Raw genomic sequence first — 18,218 nt, forward strand, 5'->3', positions numbered from 1 at the left:
TAACAAAGCTCTGAATGCTTCTAAGAGACAATTTGACTTTTTCCTCCTGACAGACAGTAATGTCCAGCAAAGCAGGACAAGCTTCCCCAGAAAGAATGTCCCATGCACACAAAGTGACCCTGTGACACAGATTAAACTGAAGACTCATTTAAATATTTCTTTGATTTACAGCCAACAAAAATCTTCAAAACATATGAAGTCCCATTTTATTACATCAATTACAATATTTTGCCACCCACACATATACTTACAGTGGATGTGGAAGCTTGGTAAAACTAGTCAGCCCAGAGAAACTGGAATGAAGGTTGAAAAGGACACACACACACAGGAATTCAGATTTCTCCAGGCAAAGGAGAGGGGAATAGGTAGCTTTGCACCTATCAATTAAGTCTTGCAAGATCTTGGAGAGCCAGGGTATACAATCCTCCACTAGCCTCAGAAAAGGCCTTGAGGTAGTGATGGTATTTCAGAAAATCTTATTAAATCTTGCAAGAATGCAGACTGACATTACATTTAACACACAGTACAGCCAAAACATACAAATTCCTTCAGTATTCCCTCTTAAATACAATCCAGGCAATTATTTCAGACAGTGTTTGTCACACGAGCTTGGAATGACCTCATCCTAATTAACAACCTGTAAAGGAAGGCTGCAGTTCAAAGGGAAAGCGGCGCTGCAGAGCCTGGGCCAGGTTCCCAGCTTTGCAACACTCGCTGGCTTTTCACAGTGTCAGCATTTTCATCTGCCCTCAGCAACCACACCCAGCTCAATCCGAGTGTGAAAATGCAGATCTGGCCAGTGCCATGCAGGAGAAACATTCTTCCTGCATGAGAAGTGAGACAACTGTTCAATTACGCTAATGTTTATTACAGAGAAAAACATGTAAGTGCCCGAGGAAGGATTTAAATTGCTTTTGTCAAACCTACAATCTTTACACAGCCCTTGGTCAGAAGTTAGTGGGAGTCGGTGAAGTAAAATATGTCTAATTGTCAGTATTTCTCTTTATAAATATGCAGCTTAAATAGGAGCATGCCCAAGAGGCTGACCCCGCCAGCCCCCATTCCAGTCTGATCACTCAAAAAAAAATCCAATGAGCACTCGCTGATACAACACATTCACACCATAAATTGTCTTGAAACACACTGAAATCAGCCTACAGGGTTCTCCCCATCGTTCTGTTCTTCTAAGCTTCTCGATTCAGATTTTAAAAAAATCAAAATCAACCAGAAATAGCCAAAGTTGCTGGTTTCAAATCACATTTTTCTGCCAACAAAGCCTCACTGCTTTACCTGGTCTGTCACTCTCCTGTACTGAATGTGGAGGGCACCGCTCTCTGTAAAGGACAAACCCAAAGGCACACAGTGTAAGCATTTCTTGTTGCTCTAAAGCAACAAAAAATTCCCCTCAAAATGAAAATTCCCATCTAATTCATGGGTATGCCATATCAAAGCTGGAAATGTAGACACACTCAAAGAGTGTATGTAATTCTTGATCACTACATTTAGAGAGAGACAGTTATTAAAGATGCTCACAAAACAGTTTAAGCTTCTTTTTTAAAGGTAATAAAGTTTTTATGGATTTATGTCTGGACCTGTAAAACAAGTATCCCTACACACTAAAAGATAATAAAATAAGATCCAGGCAGGATGGACACTTGCAAGGATCTTATGGATTACTTTTCCTCAGGATTTCTAGGAACATGTCAGGGATGCAGTGGATAGAGAAGTGACAAAACCAATTAAGTTTAACAAAGGCAAGTGCTGGATTCTGCACCTGGGACAGGGCAGCCCTGGGTGTAGGGACAGCCTGGGGACAGGGACCCCATTCTCACCCGAAGAATGCCAGTACAAACATTTGTTTGCTACATGCAGAAGTCTCTTTTGTGTGTTAACCCTCTCCATGGGTTTTTTAAGCCCATTTCAGTGTTATGAAAGATACAAAGGGACAATAAGTATGCCTCTTTTCAGAGCTGAAGCACATCCTACTCAGGAAATCCTACTTGCAGTTGCCAATTTGACCAAGAGATGGTACTGTGTGTACACACAGCCATTAGAAGGCAGTGATGATGGGATAGATACTTCCCTGTATCTAAACCACTCTGTTTAGAGGTTCAAAACTCATACATATACTGCACAGGTGCATTTAAGAACATTGATCATGCAAAGAAAATCGAAAATTTGAGCACAATCAGTTGATTTACAATTTACTTAGACTGAAACTGGACTATATTATGTAATCAACTTCACAAATTATTCTTGAGTTTGTTGGAGATCATGGGTGTCTGCAAAACTATTGATGACTCACTCCACAGTGAAAGCTGTTCACTTCTGATAACTTATTTCCTGTCTTTTGAGCAATTATTATCAACCCAGTGCCATTCCTTTTCTATTACAGAAATTTTAAGAATGTATTTAGTCCAAGCCTCCAGCACAATAATTTTAAATAATCTGCATTAAGTTACATGAATTTAGTTGTTTCTTTTAGCACATTTTCTCATTTTTAAGTGGTTTTACTTTTCTGAATTAGGCACAAGAGCAATGGATTTACTGACTGTATTTTTTAACTCCTTGAAGGGTGCACTCTGTGCCTTGTTTAGAGCCATGTAAAGATTTACACTTCCTACTCTGGGGTCCTCAGTGCACGGCTCCTTGAAGAAATTGTCACTGGCTGTCTCTAAATGCTTTGCATCCCACTGTGGAACTTCACCTCATCTGTAGCCTGTCCTCAGTGTGGTCTGAGAGATAAAAGAGTCCTCAACATCTGCACACCAGATAAGCAGGAAAGGTGGCAGCACCACGTCCCACCCTGTACAAAGAAATCAAGCAAACAACTCTGCAAGAGGACAGTTTTTAAGACAGCTGGAGGAAGGAGCCACTGCCCACCAGAGCAAGCAGAAGCTGAGTATTTTCATGGTACCTGGAACCAGCCATGGGCCAAGGTAAACAAAAATAATTTTTATTAGTTCCAAGCATTTGCCAGCTGTGTGTAAGGAAGAGGCAACTGTTCTTGCTCCAAGACATAGCTCATGAGGCCTGTGGAAGAGCTGAGCTTGCAGGGCAGGAGCCAAGTGCTCCAAAGGCTTAGGGAGCTCAGTTTGCAGTTTGTGCAGACTGCACAAAAAGGCACAGCAATCAAAAGCTGGTATTGATGTCTGAGAGGAGTCCGAGAAGCAGCAAGAAGCAGCTAAGGCAGACAGGTGAGAGTCTGCAAGCAAAGGTAAGTGAATCCTCAGCACAGGGAATGGGAGGGGTGGGAGGAATTAAGCAACAACTGAAACAGAGACCAAGTGCTTGAGCCCCTGGAGCAGGGAAACAGTCCAGGTTCCAGGCAACCTTGAAGAAAGGTGACAGTAAGGTCCATGAAAAGTCATTTGATGGAGAGGGAGCCAGACTCCACATCACTCACTATTCTTTAAGATAGACAGAACAGACATCTTCATCACAGAGAAGAAAATAGATGAGGTCAGAGCTGGCTCCATAAGGCCTGAACTGGTGCAGGGCTTTGAACGGGGACAGCCATGATAGGATTTGAAAGCTGGACCAGAATCATTCACTGAAAACAAAATTTATATGGGGAAAAGAGAAACAAAGCACACAATCCAGTAAGAGTCACCAAGAAACACAGAAGGGACAACCACAATGGGAGAAGGTATCAATGCAGAGGATAAGACAGGACAAGACATCAGGAGAGAGTGAAATCTGCAAAGACAGCAGCTATGGCTTTAGCACAGGAGCAATCAATTTAGATAGCAGAGAAATGCTCCATGGATTTTAATTATTTTTAGCTGCAACAGAGGGAGAAGTACGAGTCAGCAAGGGGAGGTGGGTGACAGCACATGTCACATAAGGGGCAGCAGTTAGAACCCACAGGGCCAGGGATCTTAGTGATGAGCTACAAACCAAAGAGATAAATAAAGTCAGGATGATCCCAAGGCTGAGATAAAACAAGGAGTAACTGTCTGCTTGAAATTGTGACAATTTTTTTGTCTCCTGGTGCTGGACAGAAGCATGCATGATGTGTACAAAGCCTGTGTAGGAGACAGGAGGAGCATCTTTTCTGTCTCCTGCATCTCTGGGTGTAGCATTGTCAACAAATGTGGTACAAAGTAGGAAAACTGGTGTTTGATCCAACTGTGCATTTGAACCAGCAGCAAAGTTTGCACCAGCTCAACAGTCAAAACCAGAACAACCAAGCTCAGAGTGAAGGTCCCTACCATTGCTGGACAGAAAGTCTCAAAGTCAGGGGGAGAATGTCTGGGTGGAGAAACACCTGATCAGCTGTTTGTGTGTCCCAGAATGCAGCTCAGAGCCCAACTGCAGGCAGCTCACATTCTGTGAGCCCAAACTCATTCTGTATCTTCTCACACTACAGGTCTGAGCATCCAAAAATGTGATTTCATGATCCCAGAGAATAACAAAAACCACCACACAGAAGAAATCAGCACTGAGAGGCTCATAGTGAGGCGGGGACAGCCATTCACCATCACTCTGAGCTTCTCAGCTCCAACACACAACTACCTGCAGCAGATGAAGAGGACCTTCCTCATCGTACAGACAGGTAATGCCATTACAAACCTACCAGAGCTCTGCTCCTCCACCCATCTGAAGAACAGAGCTGGGGCCAAAAGCCATGTCCAGAGCTGGGCAGGAGCGACCAAATTTAGATGTGAGGGCAGTGAACTCTTCAAGTAAGGCAAAGTAGTCTCCTGCTGCTGCAGGGTCACAACCAGATCCCTTCCAGAAGAGACACTGCAGCACAATAAGCAACACAGGTTCACTATTCCATGACTTCAAAGTACTCATGGGATCTCTTCTGGCTTTTGGGGTTAGGAAAGTTCAAACCTAGCTGGCCTGTCACAGATTTTTCTGTTAGAGTGTTTTCTAGTGAGACCCCTAAGAAGGGCAGCAGCTTTCAGGCCCAACTTGTTTTACCATATTGTGATCACTGGGCTGTGATTTTTGTTGCAAGAAACTAAATTCCAGCAACAGCAGGTCTGCACCATTCTGTCTGTTCCTGCTTTCTATAAATCTATGGAAATCACATCGCACTTTCAAACATGGAGGCCATGCTGACCTTGGAGGACACCAACATACTGACCTTAGCAATGTTCAGTAGGCATTAAGCTGCTGAAGGATCATGAGCCTCTCACAAGGAGAGCTATGGCTCCAGAGATAGACAAGGTCCCTGCAGTCTGCACAGGTGAGGAATAAATACAATGTTTGGAGTAAACACAACCAGATTTCTCTGCCTGCAGGACCACATTCTTCTGAAGCAGATGAAATCCAGGCTGAATTTCCCATCTCCAGCCTGGGAGACCAGAAGCAGTGGAGCGCAGCAGTGGAGGAACAGGACCCAAACTTCTGGACCCTGTGTGTGAACACACCTGCCAATGCCCCCATTGGCCAGTACACTCTGCTTTTACGTGCCTCCAAATCCCCTCAACTCCTGGGCAACTTCATGCTCCTTTTTAATCCCTGGTGCCGAGGTAGGTGGTCAGAAACAAGAAGGCAGGCTGGGATCAGTCACTTCACAAAAACAACTTTGGAGCTGTGGCACTGCCTCCATGGAAGGAGGCTGGGGCTGACTCGCCCAGTGCTCCTTCCACACCTGCCCTGCTCCTCTCAGCACCTCAGGAGAGAGGTAGGGGCTCATAAAGCCCAAAGTTTCCTGCCTCAGCACTTCTCTCTCTTCCTTGGAGTACTCCATTGCAGGAACCCTGTCCTTCTGCTAAGGGAAAAATGTTTGATTAAATGTTTCCTATAACAGAGATTTTAGAATGAGTCAAGATTATAATTGGTCTGCTTAAGACCACTGTATCTTTCTTAGTATTAGAACTTTTCAGCCGGGAGAGTGGAAGAGCCAGCAAGTGCAACAGTCTGGGTTCAGAGGAACTTTTTGGACAAGGAAATGGAGATAACAACAAAATTCTTCTTTCCTGTCTGATTCACAGTCTGTGGTATTTTTCAGGGCAGAATGCCAAAGCGCAGTGGAATCTGCTGATGGATGAGAGATGCAAATGCCTCTGAGACCAGGAATGCTTTTTTCCTGAACCCTTTTTTTCCTCTAATCTAGATGATGAGGTGTTCTTGGCTAATGAGGCACAGCGGCAGGAGTACATTTTAAACCAAGATGGCATCATCTACCAGGGGACTGAAAATGCAATCCTAGCCCAACCCTGGGACTTCAGTCAGGTAAGTAAGAGGTCCAATATGTCTGTGCGCTCTTCCAACCACCATCAGAGGAAAGCTGCACGTATCTGGTGTGAACAGGATGCTCTGATGAGAGTTCTATCCATCTTCATGTTCTCTGCACCCACTACCTCCTGTGCAGGAGAACAGGGGCCTGTGTATGAAGTCCTATAACCCAGAACATGTAATTTCAGTTTACTTCTCAGGCAATCCTTTATAAAGGAATGCATTGATCTGTATCTAAGCTTTGTGTTCCTTCCTTTCATCAACAGGTATAAAAGCATTTAACAGAGCTCAGTAATACTGTCTCTATGTAACAGATAAAGTGAGGACAAGAAGATCTTTCTGTTTGTCCAAGGCCATCTGACACAGCCAGTGATTAGAATGGGATTCTATTTCACTTTAGTGCCAGCAGATCATAAAAGTACCTCTGTGCCAAGCTAGAGAGTGCTCCAGAAAAGCATCAATTTCCCTCAATCAGCGGATACAGTATCATGCTGATGCATTTCCCACCTTCAATGAAGTTGGAGGTCTGTCCTCAGCTCCCCCTGCAAATCTCTGCCTGGAGCCCTCCTTCACAGCCCACTTACCTAAAACTATCAGCAGAAAGGGAGAAACAATCTGCACAGCCACAAACCCTTGTGGGGACTCAAGAGAACAAAAGTTCATGGAGAATTTCCTGAAATGATGTGTACTTGTTTCAGTTTGAGGAAGATATGGTTGACATCTGCTTCATCCTGCTGGCTCTAGGGGAGCACTTCCAAAGAGAAAAGGATCCTGCCCAGCGCAAAAGCCCCGTCCACGTCTGCCGAGCAGTTGCTGCCATGGTAAGGAAGGCAGAGAGCCAGGGGGAACCTTCTCAACCCCAGGTCAGGCCAAACCACTGACCAAAGGGGAAGCCTGTTGCAAACAACACCTCCTGCCCATCTCCAGCCTGTCCTGGTACTCCCTCAGCAGACAATCGTGCTGCAGGAGGTTCTGAGCAGCGAGAGTGCACTTACTGAATAAATCTCAGAGGAGATGCTGTACCTGTTCTGCTCAGCCATGACCTTCATGCTTTGCACAGAAAAAGTCCTCTTGGTTTCATTTGCTTTGGGAGTAGTTTCCACAAACAGGATCAGGTGGACCTATCAAAGAGAGGCAATTCCTTAATACAACGTTCTCTTCTTCTCTGCAGCTGAACTGCAGTGAGTGTAGAACCCTGACAGAATGTGAGCCTGGGCAACCCTATAATGGGACACCCCCTTCCAGGTGGCTGGGAAGCAGCCCCATCCTCCAGCGGTGGATTGCATCAAAATTCCAGCCTGTCCGCTACGGGAGGTGCTGGGTGTTTGCTGCAGTCCTGTGTTCAGGTACAGTGCTCCTATAACCTTTAATCTTTAGTGAGAGGCAGATCTTCAGCTTCCTCATCAACACTCAACATCACTGCCTTCGAGATAAGAGTATCAGTACATCCATCCACTGAATGCACTTATGAAATCTTATTTCCTGAGGGAGCAATGCTTCTTGCAAAGTCCAAACAGCAGACCTGGTGTCATTCCTAACAGGCCTAGCACCAGAAGAAGCTCTGTGTCTATCAGCAGAGGCACCCTTAGGGCAGGATGTGTAACTGGTTCACAGCTCTCTCTTCTGCACAGTTCTGAGATGCCTGGGAATTCCTACCAGGGTGGTCACTGGCTTTACATGGGCTCACAACACCAAGAGCAGCCTGAGTGTGGATGAGTATTATGATGAAGATGGGACACTGCTTACACAGGACAAGAGTGCTCGTGTCTGGTAAGAACACATGGCAGGGCCCAAGAAAGAATTTGAGACAATACTTAGATGTGGGAAATGAAACATGGGGGAAAGGAAAGAGGTAAAACAGCTGCAAGGAGGTGATAGGAGACAGCTCAGCTGAGATCCTGTCTACAAAACCTGTTCTTGATAAACTGCTGCAACCCAGACTCAAAAGTGCCCTTTCTCTAGGGCCCACAAAGGAAGAATGATACCACAGTCCAGCTGGAGAAACTCCACTTGTTCCCTACACAGAGCTCTTGCTCTTCTAAATAGGAATGGAACTTTTTCAAGGGAGCATTAACTGGCTGTGGTTTGGCAAAAGCTTTACTGTATCTCAGGGCTCAGTCCCTCGATACAAGCTCATGATGCTGCCTCTTGCAGGACCTTCCATGTTTGGAATGAATGCTGGATGGCTCGGACAGATTTGCTACCAGAGTACAGCGGGTGGCAGGCCCTGGATGCCACCTGCCAGGAAAAAAACAAAGGTAAGATATCAGAGATGGGCTTGAGCACGGGCAGGGGGGAAGTGAAGCATGGCACAAATAAAGCCGTTCAATATTCCTCCTTTCCCATCTTTCAGCAGAAGGATGCAAAAGGACAGGAACTCACTCTGGTGACTTCAGGCAGAAAACTGTAATTTGTTTGGTTTGTGCAGCTCACATAGCTCTAAGAGCTCTGTCACTGCTTCCTAATGGCCTCCTAAACTAGATACTTCATCAGTATAGGTCTAAACTAGGGATGGGTTTAGTTGGGAAAGCATCTGAATCTTAACTGGACCACATTTTCTCTTCAGGTCTATCCTTCTGTGGGCCAGCCCCTGTTAATGCCATCAAGGAAGGGGACACACAAGTTGATTATGATGTCTGCTACTTCTTTGCTGCCATCAATGCCAAGTGTCATGTCTGGATACACAAAGCAGATGACACCCTCAAGCCAGCTTTTGGTGGGACAAAATACACTGGTAACAACATCAGCACCAAGAGTGTTGGCACTGAACGCTGTGAGGACATCACACAAAACTACAAGTATCCAGAAGGTATGGGGGTGAGCACATTCCTTGTCACTATTACAAGCAAGGAGACTAGAGCAGAGCCAAACCAGAGCACCAGGGTCATCCACATCTCACTACTTCCCCTTCTTCAGTGGCACTAGAACACCTAATTCTCCCTGTCTCCAGAGCCTAAGCAGAGATCATTACCCAAACTTCATCCTGCTTTATAGCATTAAGGTCTCTAGAAGACTAGGTGTTTGTTCACCAAGCACTTTCATGTCTGGAATACCTTTTCTCATTTCTGTTATCTCTGGACATCCACCTCCCATTACCTCTGTAATGTAAATATGGATAGATTATTTCAGACTCTAGCTTTCTGAAAAGGACTGGTGTGCTCTCAGATACTGCCTAAATCTCTCCCTCAACAAGTATCTCCCCTTTCAGAATCTGAGTGCTGTTTCCCTGGCCCAACCCTACCACCTCATTTAACCTGTGGCTTGTTGTCTTCATGGCTGCAAGAGACAACTGCAACTTCTCCATACATGAGAACATGGAATTGTGCCTTAGCTACAGCAAGAAAAAAACAGCTGCCTCCTCTACTCTGAGAGATGTTAGCACCAAGGTGTTTTAAAAACTATTTACAGCTACTCCCAAGTAGAATCTGTCAGGCACATCCAATGAATATCCTGACAGCTGAAGCTGTCAAACTGTTCCAATGCACAAAAGGATATCTCTCTATGCTCTTAGAAACAGTTATCTACAGTACTACCAGAAATCAATGCCATTCTCCTGCTGCTTCTCACCAGTAAACAGGAAAGAGTACCAAAGTATACGCTGCTTCTTTTTTGTGACAGGTTCTCTCCAGGAAAAAAAAGTACTTGACAAAGCCTACAGAAATATGAAGGAACTTGAGACAACCAGCAGCAGCACAGAGTTTATCTCCATTCCTACTGCTCTGGAAGACCCAGTCAACCTTTTCATCTGCCTCCAGTCGAGCAGTTCTTTGAATCTGGGACAAGATATTACACTTTCCATTGAAGTGCTAAACCACAGTGGTAGAGAAAAGGCTACTCATCTAGTAGTTGGGATCCAGGCTCTGCATTATAATGGTGTTCCCATTGCCCAACTTTGGAAGGAAGATTTTCATTTTAACCTCCAAAGCAATTCAGGTAAGCACTCTCCTGGGTGCATGGCTAGAAAAGTCCTCTAGTGCTTTCATTACAGAAAAATCCTCCTAGCCCTAGGTTTACAAAAAGTTGGCTGAATAGTTGATTCTAGGTGATTTCCCAGAGAGATTGTGGAGTCTCCCTAATTGGAGATATTCCAGAATTGACTGGACACAATCCTGTGCCATGTGCCCTGGGATGACCCTGCTTGGGCAGGGAGGTTGTACCAGATGATTCCCTATTGTTCATTCCAATCTCACCCCTTCTGTGAAATAACACTTTGGCAACATCACCTTAGAGATTTTCAATCTGCAAATCCAATTTGGGTCACTTAAGCATTTCAATGCTGCAGCTTTTAGTACAATGTTGGGCACTAAACACTGCTAGGTATCATGCAGGAAAAGACCAGACTGCACTCATCACCTGTTGTTTCATCGCTCTGTTGCAGTCAATAACCTGCAGATCTCAGTGCCTTACACATGGTTTGGAAAAGAGCTGGGAGAGAACCACCTGCTCAGGCTGACTGCCGTGCTGAGAGACGAGGACTCCTTCTACATGTACCTGGCACAGGAAGAAATCAGCATTTGTGAGTCCCCTCTCACCATTGAGGTAAGATTGGGCTGTCATTCTGCCACTGCAATAGGGAGAAAACAGCTTTCATAGCCATAAGCAGCAAAACAATTCTGCTGTGCTCAGGGGCTCTCTGAGAAACTAGAGCAGAAGAAATTAAGCTGGACTTTGTCTCTTCTGGCAAATGGGAGCTCAGGCACTGAAAAATTACATATCTCCTTTTAATCATAGAAAAATATCATTTTTTTTTCTCACAGTTTCAGCTCATTTGCTTCTTTCAACAGTTCCCAGAAAACATGGTCCAGTATGAGCCGAGCACAGCAAAGATCAGTCTCCAGAACCCCCTCATGGAACCCCTGGAGCAGTGTGTGATCACAGTCACAGGGCAAGGGCTCATTTACAGACAAAGGAATTACAGGTAAGCACAAACTGACTGATCCAAGAACAGCAAATAGAGACATAATACAGGCAAGAGAAATCCTTGCACAGGAAAGGCTGTCCCCAAAAATAACCGGGCAACAACATGGCAGGAAGATATCACTATAGCATGAAAGCCCTAAGCATCCCATCCTTTATTTACAGATAATGCAGACAATTTTCACACTGAGAAGGAGAAAAGCCAGCTAAGAGAACTTTCAACAGATGTGTATTACATAAGTTGAAGCCAATATGGCATCTGTGAAAGCTTCAACATCAAAGGCACAGACAGCAAGAGGAAAACCTCCTGCCAACAAAAATGATAACCAGAGAAAGGCCACAAGACAGTCAGAAACACACATTAAATAAGACAACAGTTAGAGGTCATTGAAATGTGCTATGAAATTTAGAAATTATTTGCTGTTGAGAAATAAATTACTTTTTAGTAAGCAACCTGAACATCCTTAAGTGGAGTAGAAATGTACTGTTCATGACATCTTTACATCCATTACCCACTGTAAGCAATAAAGACAGTGGTGTCTTCCCCTTCTCTACTGAACAACCACACAAATGTGACTTAGCCAAGTTACCAAAGGGGCATGCTCCCCTTCACATGGCAAATACTTCACATTTGTCCCAAGAAGCTGCATTAGGACAAAGTCCCCTTCGATGTCTCCATGGAGAGTTTCAACTCTCCTGTCCTATCTCATTCCCAAACTACTTCTAGATGACAATTTAACTGTGGTAGCTCAAGTAACTGCCAGCTTTCTTCTACTTCTTTTTTTTTTTCTTTCCTTCTCTTTGGCATCACATTCCCGTCTAGCAAATGTGTATCCAAGACCCAGGAAACAAAAAACACAAGGGGTGACTCCTGTATAATCCCTTCTCTCCTTCCAGGTTGGGCTCTGTGCAAGCTAAAAGCACCCAAGAGCTGCAAATCCCATTCACCCCCACCCGAGCAGGGCCCAGAAGACTCACTGCACGTCTTGCCTGCCTTCAGCTCCAGAACCTGAAGAGCTACAGAACTACCAACATTGCAGCTGCCTGAGGCCAACTCAGAACAGGTCCTGCTGTCCCACTCAAAAGAGTGGCAATGATCTGTGCCCTGATCACAGGCAAGCATAGTTGTTAACAGTTTAATAAAATTTATATTTAAAACCATGTTTGATTTTGATTATTTGCACAAACTCAACTCTTTCCCATCTGCCACTATGTGCAGTCTCCAATTTTAGAAGTTGAACCTCACTGTGACAAAGATGGACTCAATGCTCAAGCAGACATTGCAGATCCAACCACACCTGTGCTTAGTCTCTTGCCCTACACCTGTGACAAAGTAAAGGGTATCCTGGAACTTTAAAGTGATGATAGATGTAGCATGCCTCTAGGGATATACATATACATATATATATAGGGGGATATATCCCTCCATAAATCTTTGATATTGGTAAGGTAGTAAACAATATTTTCTGCTGCTTTCTGAGAAAATAAAGAGGAAGCTTGTCCACTGCTCCCTAAGGTTAGACACAAAATAGCAGAAGTGCAGCACATTTTATAATTATTCACTGGGCTGCCTGCAAAAGAAGCAAGACCCTTTCATCCTGTATATATCCTTTGCCCTCTGAAGACAGATAAAGCAACTAATGTAAATCTAGCAATATTTTATTTTTCTCTGAACCCCACAGTAGTTGTAATGTCTGAAGAATGGGACACGTTAAGATGCAGCATTGCATCATCCCACGAATCCAAGCAAAATGACACCTTCTGCAATGGCAAAGGGCAACTTCCTGGAGAAGTTCTTCCAAGTGGCAGTGAAATTCTCTCCTATATTGTTCTCATCATTTTCCATGCAGCTGAAGAACAGCAAAGTTCACTGGAAATGCAGATGCCAGAACCAGTGGCAGCAACACACGTAGGCACACAAGAGTTAAAGTTGATCCTGTGTGAAGTTCTTAACTTTGTTCATGTTGTGATCTACTGCACCAGTTAGAAACTGCACCCAGCCTTCCTCTGATGCTGGACATACATGGCTTGTCCTGCAAAAGCAGAGGAAATCCATTAGGGAAGCCTCCTGGGTGTGTTATGCATCAAGGCAACATGGGGATATTGTGAAGCTCTGAATAAGCACAGCAGTAAAACAAGGCTGCTCTAGCCCCACAGGGCTTTGAGCACAAAAGAACTCACGCTCATGTCTGTAGTCCCAAACCCAAAACAAGGGAACCACTATCATCCCTAGCATCCTTTTCTTACTCCCAACCCTTTGTGACTAGATAACATCATCACAGTTCTGAAATGGCAGCATCTACTGTCTAGAAATGAGTCATCTTTGACATGAGGCAGAAACATATCAATCTTCATAGTAGGGAACACACTCTTATAAAACTGTAGCTCATACTCACTTTGCAATCTCTAAGACTTTCTTTAATACTGAGGCCAACTTAGCAGCCTAGAAAGAAACAAAAGGGAAATAAGGTGAGCCAAATGTAAGGAAAAGTAGGGTCTGAAAAGTATTTGAAAATACAGAGGACTATAGGGATGCACAAGAGCAAAGAATGAATAAAACCGCCACAGATCCTGATGCAGAATGAAGTTGTCCATCACTGCCATGCTGGAAGTGTCTCCCAGCCCAATCTTGGTTGTGACAGGTAAAAAAAACCTGGCTGTATTAAAAAAATTATTACTGAGGCAGTCACTAACACCCATCTCTCCCTGAAGTCACACAACCCCTCCAATCTGATTTCTTCCCCTTCCCTACAGCCAGGCCACTGCCCACGTGCAGATACTCAGATATCAGTACTGCAGATACTCACATTAAGTCGCACAGCCAATGGGTTCACAGGTGGGTACATGCTCAGTGCCAGCTCATCAACACTGGAACAAAAAAGAGGGCAGCAAGGAAGAAATGTTCTGCTAGCACAACTCACAGAACCTGGTCAAAACCTGCACCCATCCTGAATGCAGGTCAGGAACAACAGTGAGATGTCAGCTGTACCAATGTGAAGCTTCTCACTACCTTCTCTGTGTGTCGTTTTCACCGTGGAGCGAGATGTGGTCACATCTCCATCCCCTATGTTCCTCTCCTGACCTACACAACTCTCAACAGCTTAACAGCCTTCCCCCCACACCTGTGTCCACCACCTGCTCACAGCTCCAGTATCATAAAGGTTATGATACTCAAGACCCCAAAAAAAGACCAGGACTGCTCTAGAGGGAAAAGCAGCATGGGGAGAACCCTGCTTACCTTGGGCTGATCTCATTAGCAATGTCTGCCAGGTCATCCAGCTGTGCAATCTGCTCTGGAGAATCAGCTTTGCCATGGGCCTTCACTGCAGCCAAGACTTTCTTCAGGCAAGCTTTAGAAGCCTTCATTAATCCCATGCAGGAGCTGAGCAGCTGCCGGTCAGCCTCTGACCAGTATGTGTCTCTGTTGCCCCGAAAGCCCAGCTCTTCATCTTCCATGATGTCCCCATAGGGATCCTGCCCTTCCACCAGTGCCTGAGAACACAGAGGCACTGAAAACCAAGAGCCTAACTCATTTCCAGCAATACCCAGGAGGAAAGGGAATGCATAATCTAGACATCATATAAATAATTAATGGAGAAATCTCAGCTGGCTATTCCAAAATGACTGGATTAAGAAAAACTAATCCACCACTCTAACAGTGCAAACAGCAAGAACCTGGTGAATTCTTACATGATCCTAAATTGCCTCCCCCATCCCCAATTCAGGACATGCCTTTATGAAAATCTTATACAAAGTAAATCAGGCTTGAGAATAAAAAATCATTAAAAACCACACATAAAACAATAATCTGTGTCATGTCAGAACAAATTTATATTAAAGCCTGTATAATTCCCGTGTTTCCTCACTGAACCACCATAGAGGGTGGTTGGGCACTGGAACAGGCTCCCCAGAGAAGTGGTCACAGCCCTAAACCTGCCAGAGTTCAAGGAGCATTTGGGCAACTCTCAGGCATATGGTGGAATTGTTGGGATTGTCCTGTGCAGGGCCAGGAGCTGGATTCGATGATCCTTGTGTATCCCTTTCAATTCAGAATATTCTGAGTCTATGAATCCACCACTGCAGGTTCCTCTAAGGCTTAGAGGCTTCCTTACATGTTCCATCTCCTCCACAGCATCCTTGACCACACCTAGACATGCTGCCAGAGCCGACACAACTGCTGCCTGGTTATCTGCAAAAGCAAAAGGATGAAAACTGTGGTACCCCACTGTTTCAAAAGTTTGCAACAACCTTCATCGAGGCTTGCAATCACTGTAGGATCAAACTTTCTGCAGAGCTCAGAGCTCTAAGGTTTCCAAACTTATACATATCAAAACCAGTCAAGTTTTTGAGTCATTCTCCATTCAGCCTTCACTGTACCAGCTGGAATGGCCTTGCAAAAGCTATTGATCTTCCAAGTCAACACATCCCAGTCCTGTTACTCTGCATTTACAACACTCACCTCGTGGCAGGTTAGACACTTGCTCACAGGCCTCCCACACACCTCCAGTTGATATCAGCTGTTCCTGAGACAAGCTGAAACAAAACCCTCAGTCAGTAACAGTGCTCTGCTAGACTGTGGTCCAATTTTCTGCACCAAAGATTATGAACATCAGCCAAAGTTCTGTTGCATAGATGTCACCAACCAGCTTGTCACTAGTATGCAATGTCTGTGTAGAGCCCTTGCTGCCTCCTAACAAATATACTTGTAACTTTTTCTTGCCTTTTTCCCCAAAAATTATCACAAAATCATAGAATCATGCGATTGAAAATTACAACCTCTCCACTGGAGCATTGAGAATTGTGTCTGTGAGCTGGATCATCCCTTCCACTACTTCAGTGGTAGCATCTCGAACCATCTTCCGAAGAGTTGTACCTGGTTGAGATTGAGAAAAAACAGGAAAGTTGGCACAAAGTCAGCACTGACAAAGAGCAAGCACTGAAGATGAACACAGACTTCTCTGTTTGTGTGGATACACTGTATAAATGAAGTTACAAGTATTTTGAAAAAGCAAAATGCTTCCCAGTTCCAAAAGAACGCTGGACAAGGATTTCAACACTTCTTAAGTTTCAATGCTCAATCAACTACACAACTTCCTATATTATCACTCTCCCACAGATGGAAAACTGCAGCAGCAACAAACAAGTATTTCACTCATAAACACATTCAAAGTCTACAGAATAGCTGATAATGGGATACCATGCTAATGAAAACTTGCTAATAACAGACCTCATTAGGCTCTGAAACACTGAATTTCTCAATATAGTGGTGGTGAAAGAACCACCATCCTATACAGTGGTGACTGCCTTGCTGTCATTATCTCACCTTGGCCCTTGGGTAGCCAGTAGTACACAGTGGCAACTGCAAGAATGGCATTTTGGACATCCTCACTCAGCTTCTGACAATCCTGAAAATGGAGAGGCAAAAGGTCACCCATGAGTAACACATAGCTACACCATATTTAGACATCCTCACAAGCAATCACTGGCCTTCAGACTGCTCTGAGAAAAGGGAAGAATAGCAATGACCAGTCTGCTTGAAAAACAAATACAGCAGGAGAAGAAGGCACCATAAGGAAGCTGTATGCACCTTAACCTGCCTCATGATTTAGTAACAAAACACTCCCTGGTGTGGTGGTCATACACCAGAGAGGAAAGAGTAAATTAGATCATTATTCTGAACTGAAGGTCTTTTTTTTCCTGTCCTCCAAACACCTGTACAATAAACTCCTCTTAACTGATAACAAAAATATTGCATATTCTTTGATAAACCTAATGTCTGTATTCTCCAACATTCTATCAGCAACTAGCTGTAGCTGATAAAGAATATAAGAATATTATTATTTAGTGTGTCTCCCTACCTTACAGAAATTAGTTCTCTGAGCAGTTCTTGGAATATATTAATACACTCTACAGTACATTGTCCATTTAGTCAAATGAACCAAGAAATACCTGAAGCTTGCATACACACAGAAATTTCATAGTCTGTTGAGGCTTTCTCTCACCTCTACAGAAGGTAGTGGAGGCCTTGAGAATGCCAGACTCAGCTTTGTAGCTTCCTGTGATGTTACTTGAAATGTCTGACCTAAAAAACCAATCCAACAGGAGCAAAAGAGAAAGTAACTCAGCTAAAAGAACAGAACAGCCTGATGAGCAGCAGCTCTGATCCTACTACTTGCTTCCCATTACACCCAAGCCATACAAACACATAAACTAAACCCCCACTACAAAGAAAAATCCTCTGGTGAATTTGTGCCATGCATGTTGCTTGTGTCCTGTGTCTCCTTTTTCCCTATTTTTTTTTTTCACTTGGCTAGTAGTGACAGCCAGAAGCCCAGTCTTCATCCAGGTTCATGACCTGTTCGCCAGGATGTGCCAGGAGGCTTTAACCGAGACCTTTATGAATCTTGTATGAACAGTTCAATATCGGCCTCTGCTTTGCCACACCTTGGACTGTTTGGTGACCAGAGTTAGGGTGGTCAGGCACAGGAACAGGTTGGCCTGGGAGGTGATGGAGTCACTAACCCTGGCGATGCTTAGGAGGCTGGATCTGCCACTGATGTTGTTTAGGCTTTATAGAGATATAGCGCTGGGTTAATGGCTGGACTTGGCGATCTTAAAGATCTCTCTTTTCCAACCTTTCCGATTCCGTGACTCCATGAGCGGAGGGCACGCCCCACAGCTGGAGACCCGCCGGGGATAGCAGCCCTGCCCCGGCCCGGCCCCGCGGGTACCCGGCCCCAGCGCCCCAAGAATCCCGGCCCGGCCGCTCCCCGCCCGTACCTAGCGCGTCCCAGAAGCGCGGCAGCTCGAACGGCTCTCGGCCCTCGCCCGGCTCTCCCTCTGCAACGGCACAGACAGAGCTCAGCCCGCGGGGAGCCGGCCCGGCTCGGCCCGACCCCCGCCCGGTCCCGGCCCGCACCTCGCAGCCGCGCCAGCACCGCCCGCAGCGCCCCGCGCACGTCCCGCAGCGGCTCCCGCGCCTCCATCGCTGCGGGGCGGCCTCGGAGCGGCCCGCGCGTCACGTCCGCTCCGGGAGCGGCAGGAACGGCCCCGGCCCGCCCCACAGAGACAGCCCCGCCCCACAGGGACCGCCCCGCCCCACAGGG

At 45.2% G+C, this 18,218-nt stretch overlaps 2 protein-coding genes across 3 annotated transcripts; one reads left to right on the plus strand and one right to left on the minus strand.

Annotated features, from left to right (window-relative positions):
- Nucleotides 1-2,687: 2,687 nt before the first annotated feature.
- EPB42 (erythrocyte membrane protein band 4.2) lies at nucleotides 2,688-12,273 on the plus strand. 2 transcript variants are annotated; one of them, XM_088064595.1, is made up of 13 exons: nucleotides 2,688-2,939; nucleotides 4,373-4,558; nucleotides 5,256-5,486; nucleotides 6,074-6,192; nucleotides 6,894-7,016; nucleotides 7,367-7,541; nucleotides 7,827-7,965; nucleotides 8,350-8,453; nucleotides 8,762-9,004; nucleotides 9,814-10,128; nucleotides 10,574-10,734; nucleotides 10,953-11,113; nucleotides 12,010-12,273. In XM_088064595.1, exons 1-13 carry the CDS (start codon nucleotides 2,930-2,932, stop codon nucleotides 12,158-12,160), a joined length of 2,118 nt encoding a protein of 705 aa, XP_087920721.1. In that variant the 5' UTR covers nucleotides 2,688-2,929; the 3' UTR covers nucleotides 12,161-12,273. The 2 variants fall into 2 exon arrangements, with proteins under 2 accessions (XP_087920721.1, XP_005524753.2); XM_005524696.3 differs by having other exon boundaries at nucleotides 2,691-2,939; nucleotides 10,980-11,113.
- Nucleotides 12,274-12,753: 480 nt separating this feature from the next.
- CCNDBP1 (cyclin D1 binding protein 1) lies at nucleotides 12,754-18,147 on the minus strand. Its single transcript, XM_005524697.3, has 11 exons — nucleotides 18,032-18,147; nucleotides 17,893-17,952; nucleotides 17,115-17,194; nucleotides 16,436-16,517; nucleotides 15,889-15,985; nucleotides 15,572-15,645; nucleotides 15,225-15,301; nucleotides 14,351-14,604; nucleotides 13,920-13,980; nucleotides 13,509-13,555; nucleotides 12,754-13,145 (listed from the first exon to the last, which is right to left on the minus strand). Exons 1-11 carry the CDS (start codon nucleotides 18,096-18,098, stop codon nucleotides 13,037-13,039), a joined length of 1,008 nt encoding a protein of 335 aa, XP_005524754.1. The 5' UTR covers nucleotides 18,099-18,147; the 3' UTR covers nucleotides 12,754-13,036.
- Between the last annotated feature and the right edge of the window lie 71 nt (nucleotides 18,148-18,218).

This window comes from Pseudopodoces humilis, chromosome 19 (assembly GCF_049639895.1).
Source record: "Pseudopodoces humilis isolate 2021_Gansu_Grassland_sample_001 chromosome 19, ASM4963989v1, whole genome shotgun sequence".
Taxonomy (NCBI): Eukaryota; Metazoa; Chordata; class Aves; order Passeriformes; family Paridae; genus Pseudopodoces; species Pseudopodoces humilis.

Coding starts and splice junctions, on each gene's coding strand:
- CCNDBP1 (XM_005524697.3), bottom strand. CDS start 18,098: ATGGAGGCGCGGGAGCCGCTGCGGGACGTGCGCGGGGCGCTGCGGGCG. Junction 17,195..17,892: donor GCGCTTCTGGGACGCGCTAG/GTACGGGCGGGG, acceptor TTGGTTTTTTAG/GTCAGACATTTCAAGTAACA. Junction 15,302..15,571: donor AGTGTCTAACCTGCCACGAG/GTGAGTGTTGTA, acceptor TTGCTTTTGCAG/ATAACCAGGCAGCAGTTGTG.
- EPB42 (XM_088064595.1), top strand. Junction 4,559..5,255: donor CTTCCTCATCGTACAGACAG/GTAATGCCATTA, acceptor CTCTGCCTGCAG/GACCACATTCTTCTGAAGCA. Junction 11,114..12,009: donor TACAGACAAAGGAATTACAG/GTAAGCACAAAC, acceptor CTCTCCTTCCAG/GTTGGGCTCTGTGCAAGCTA.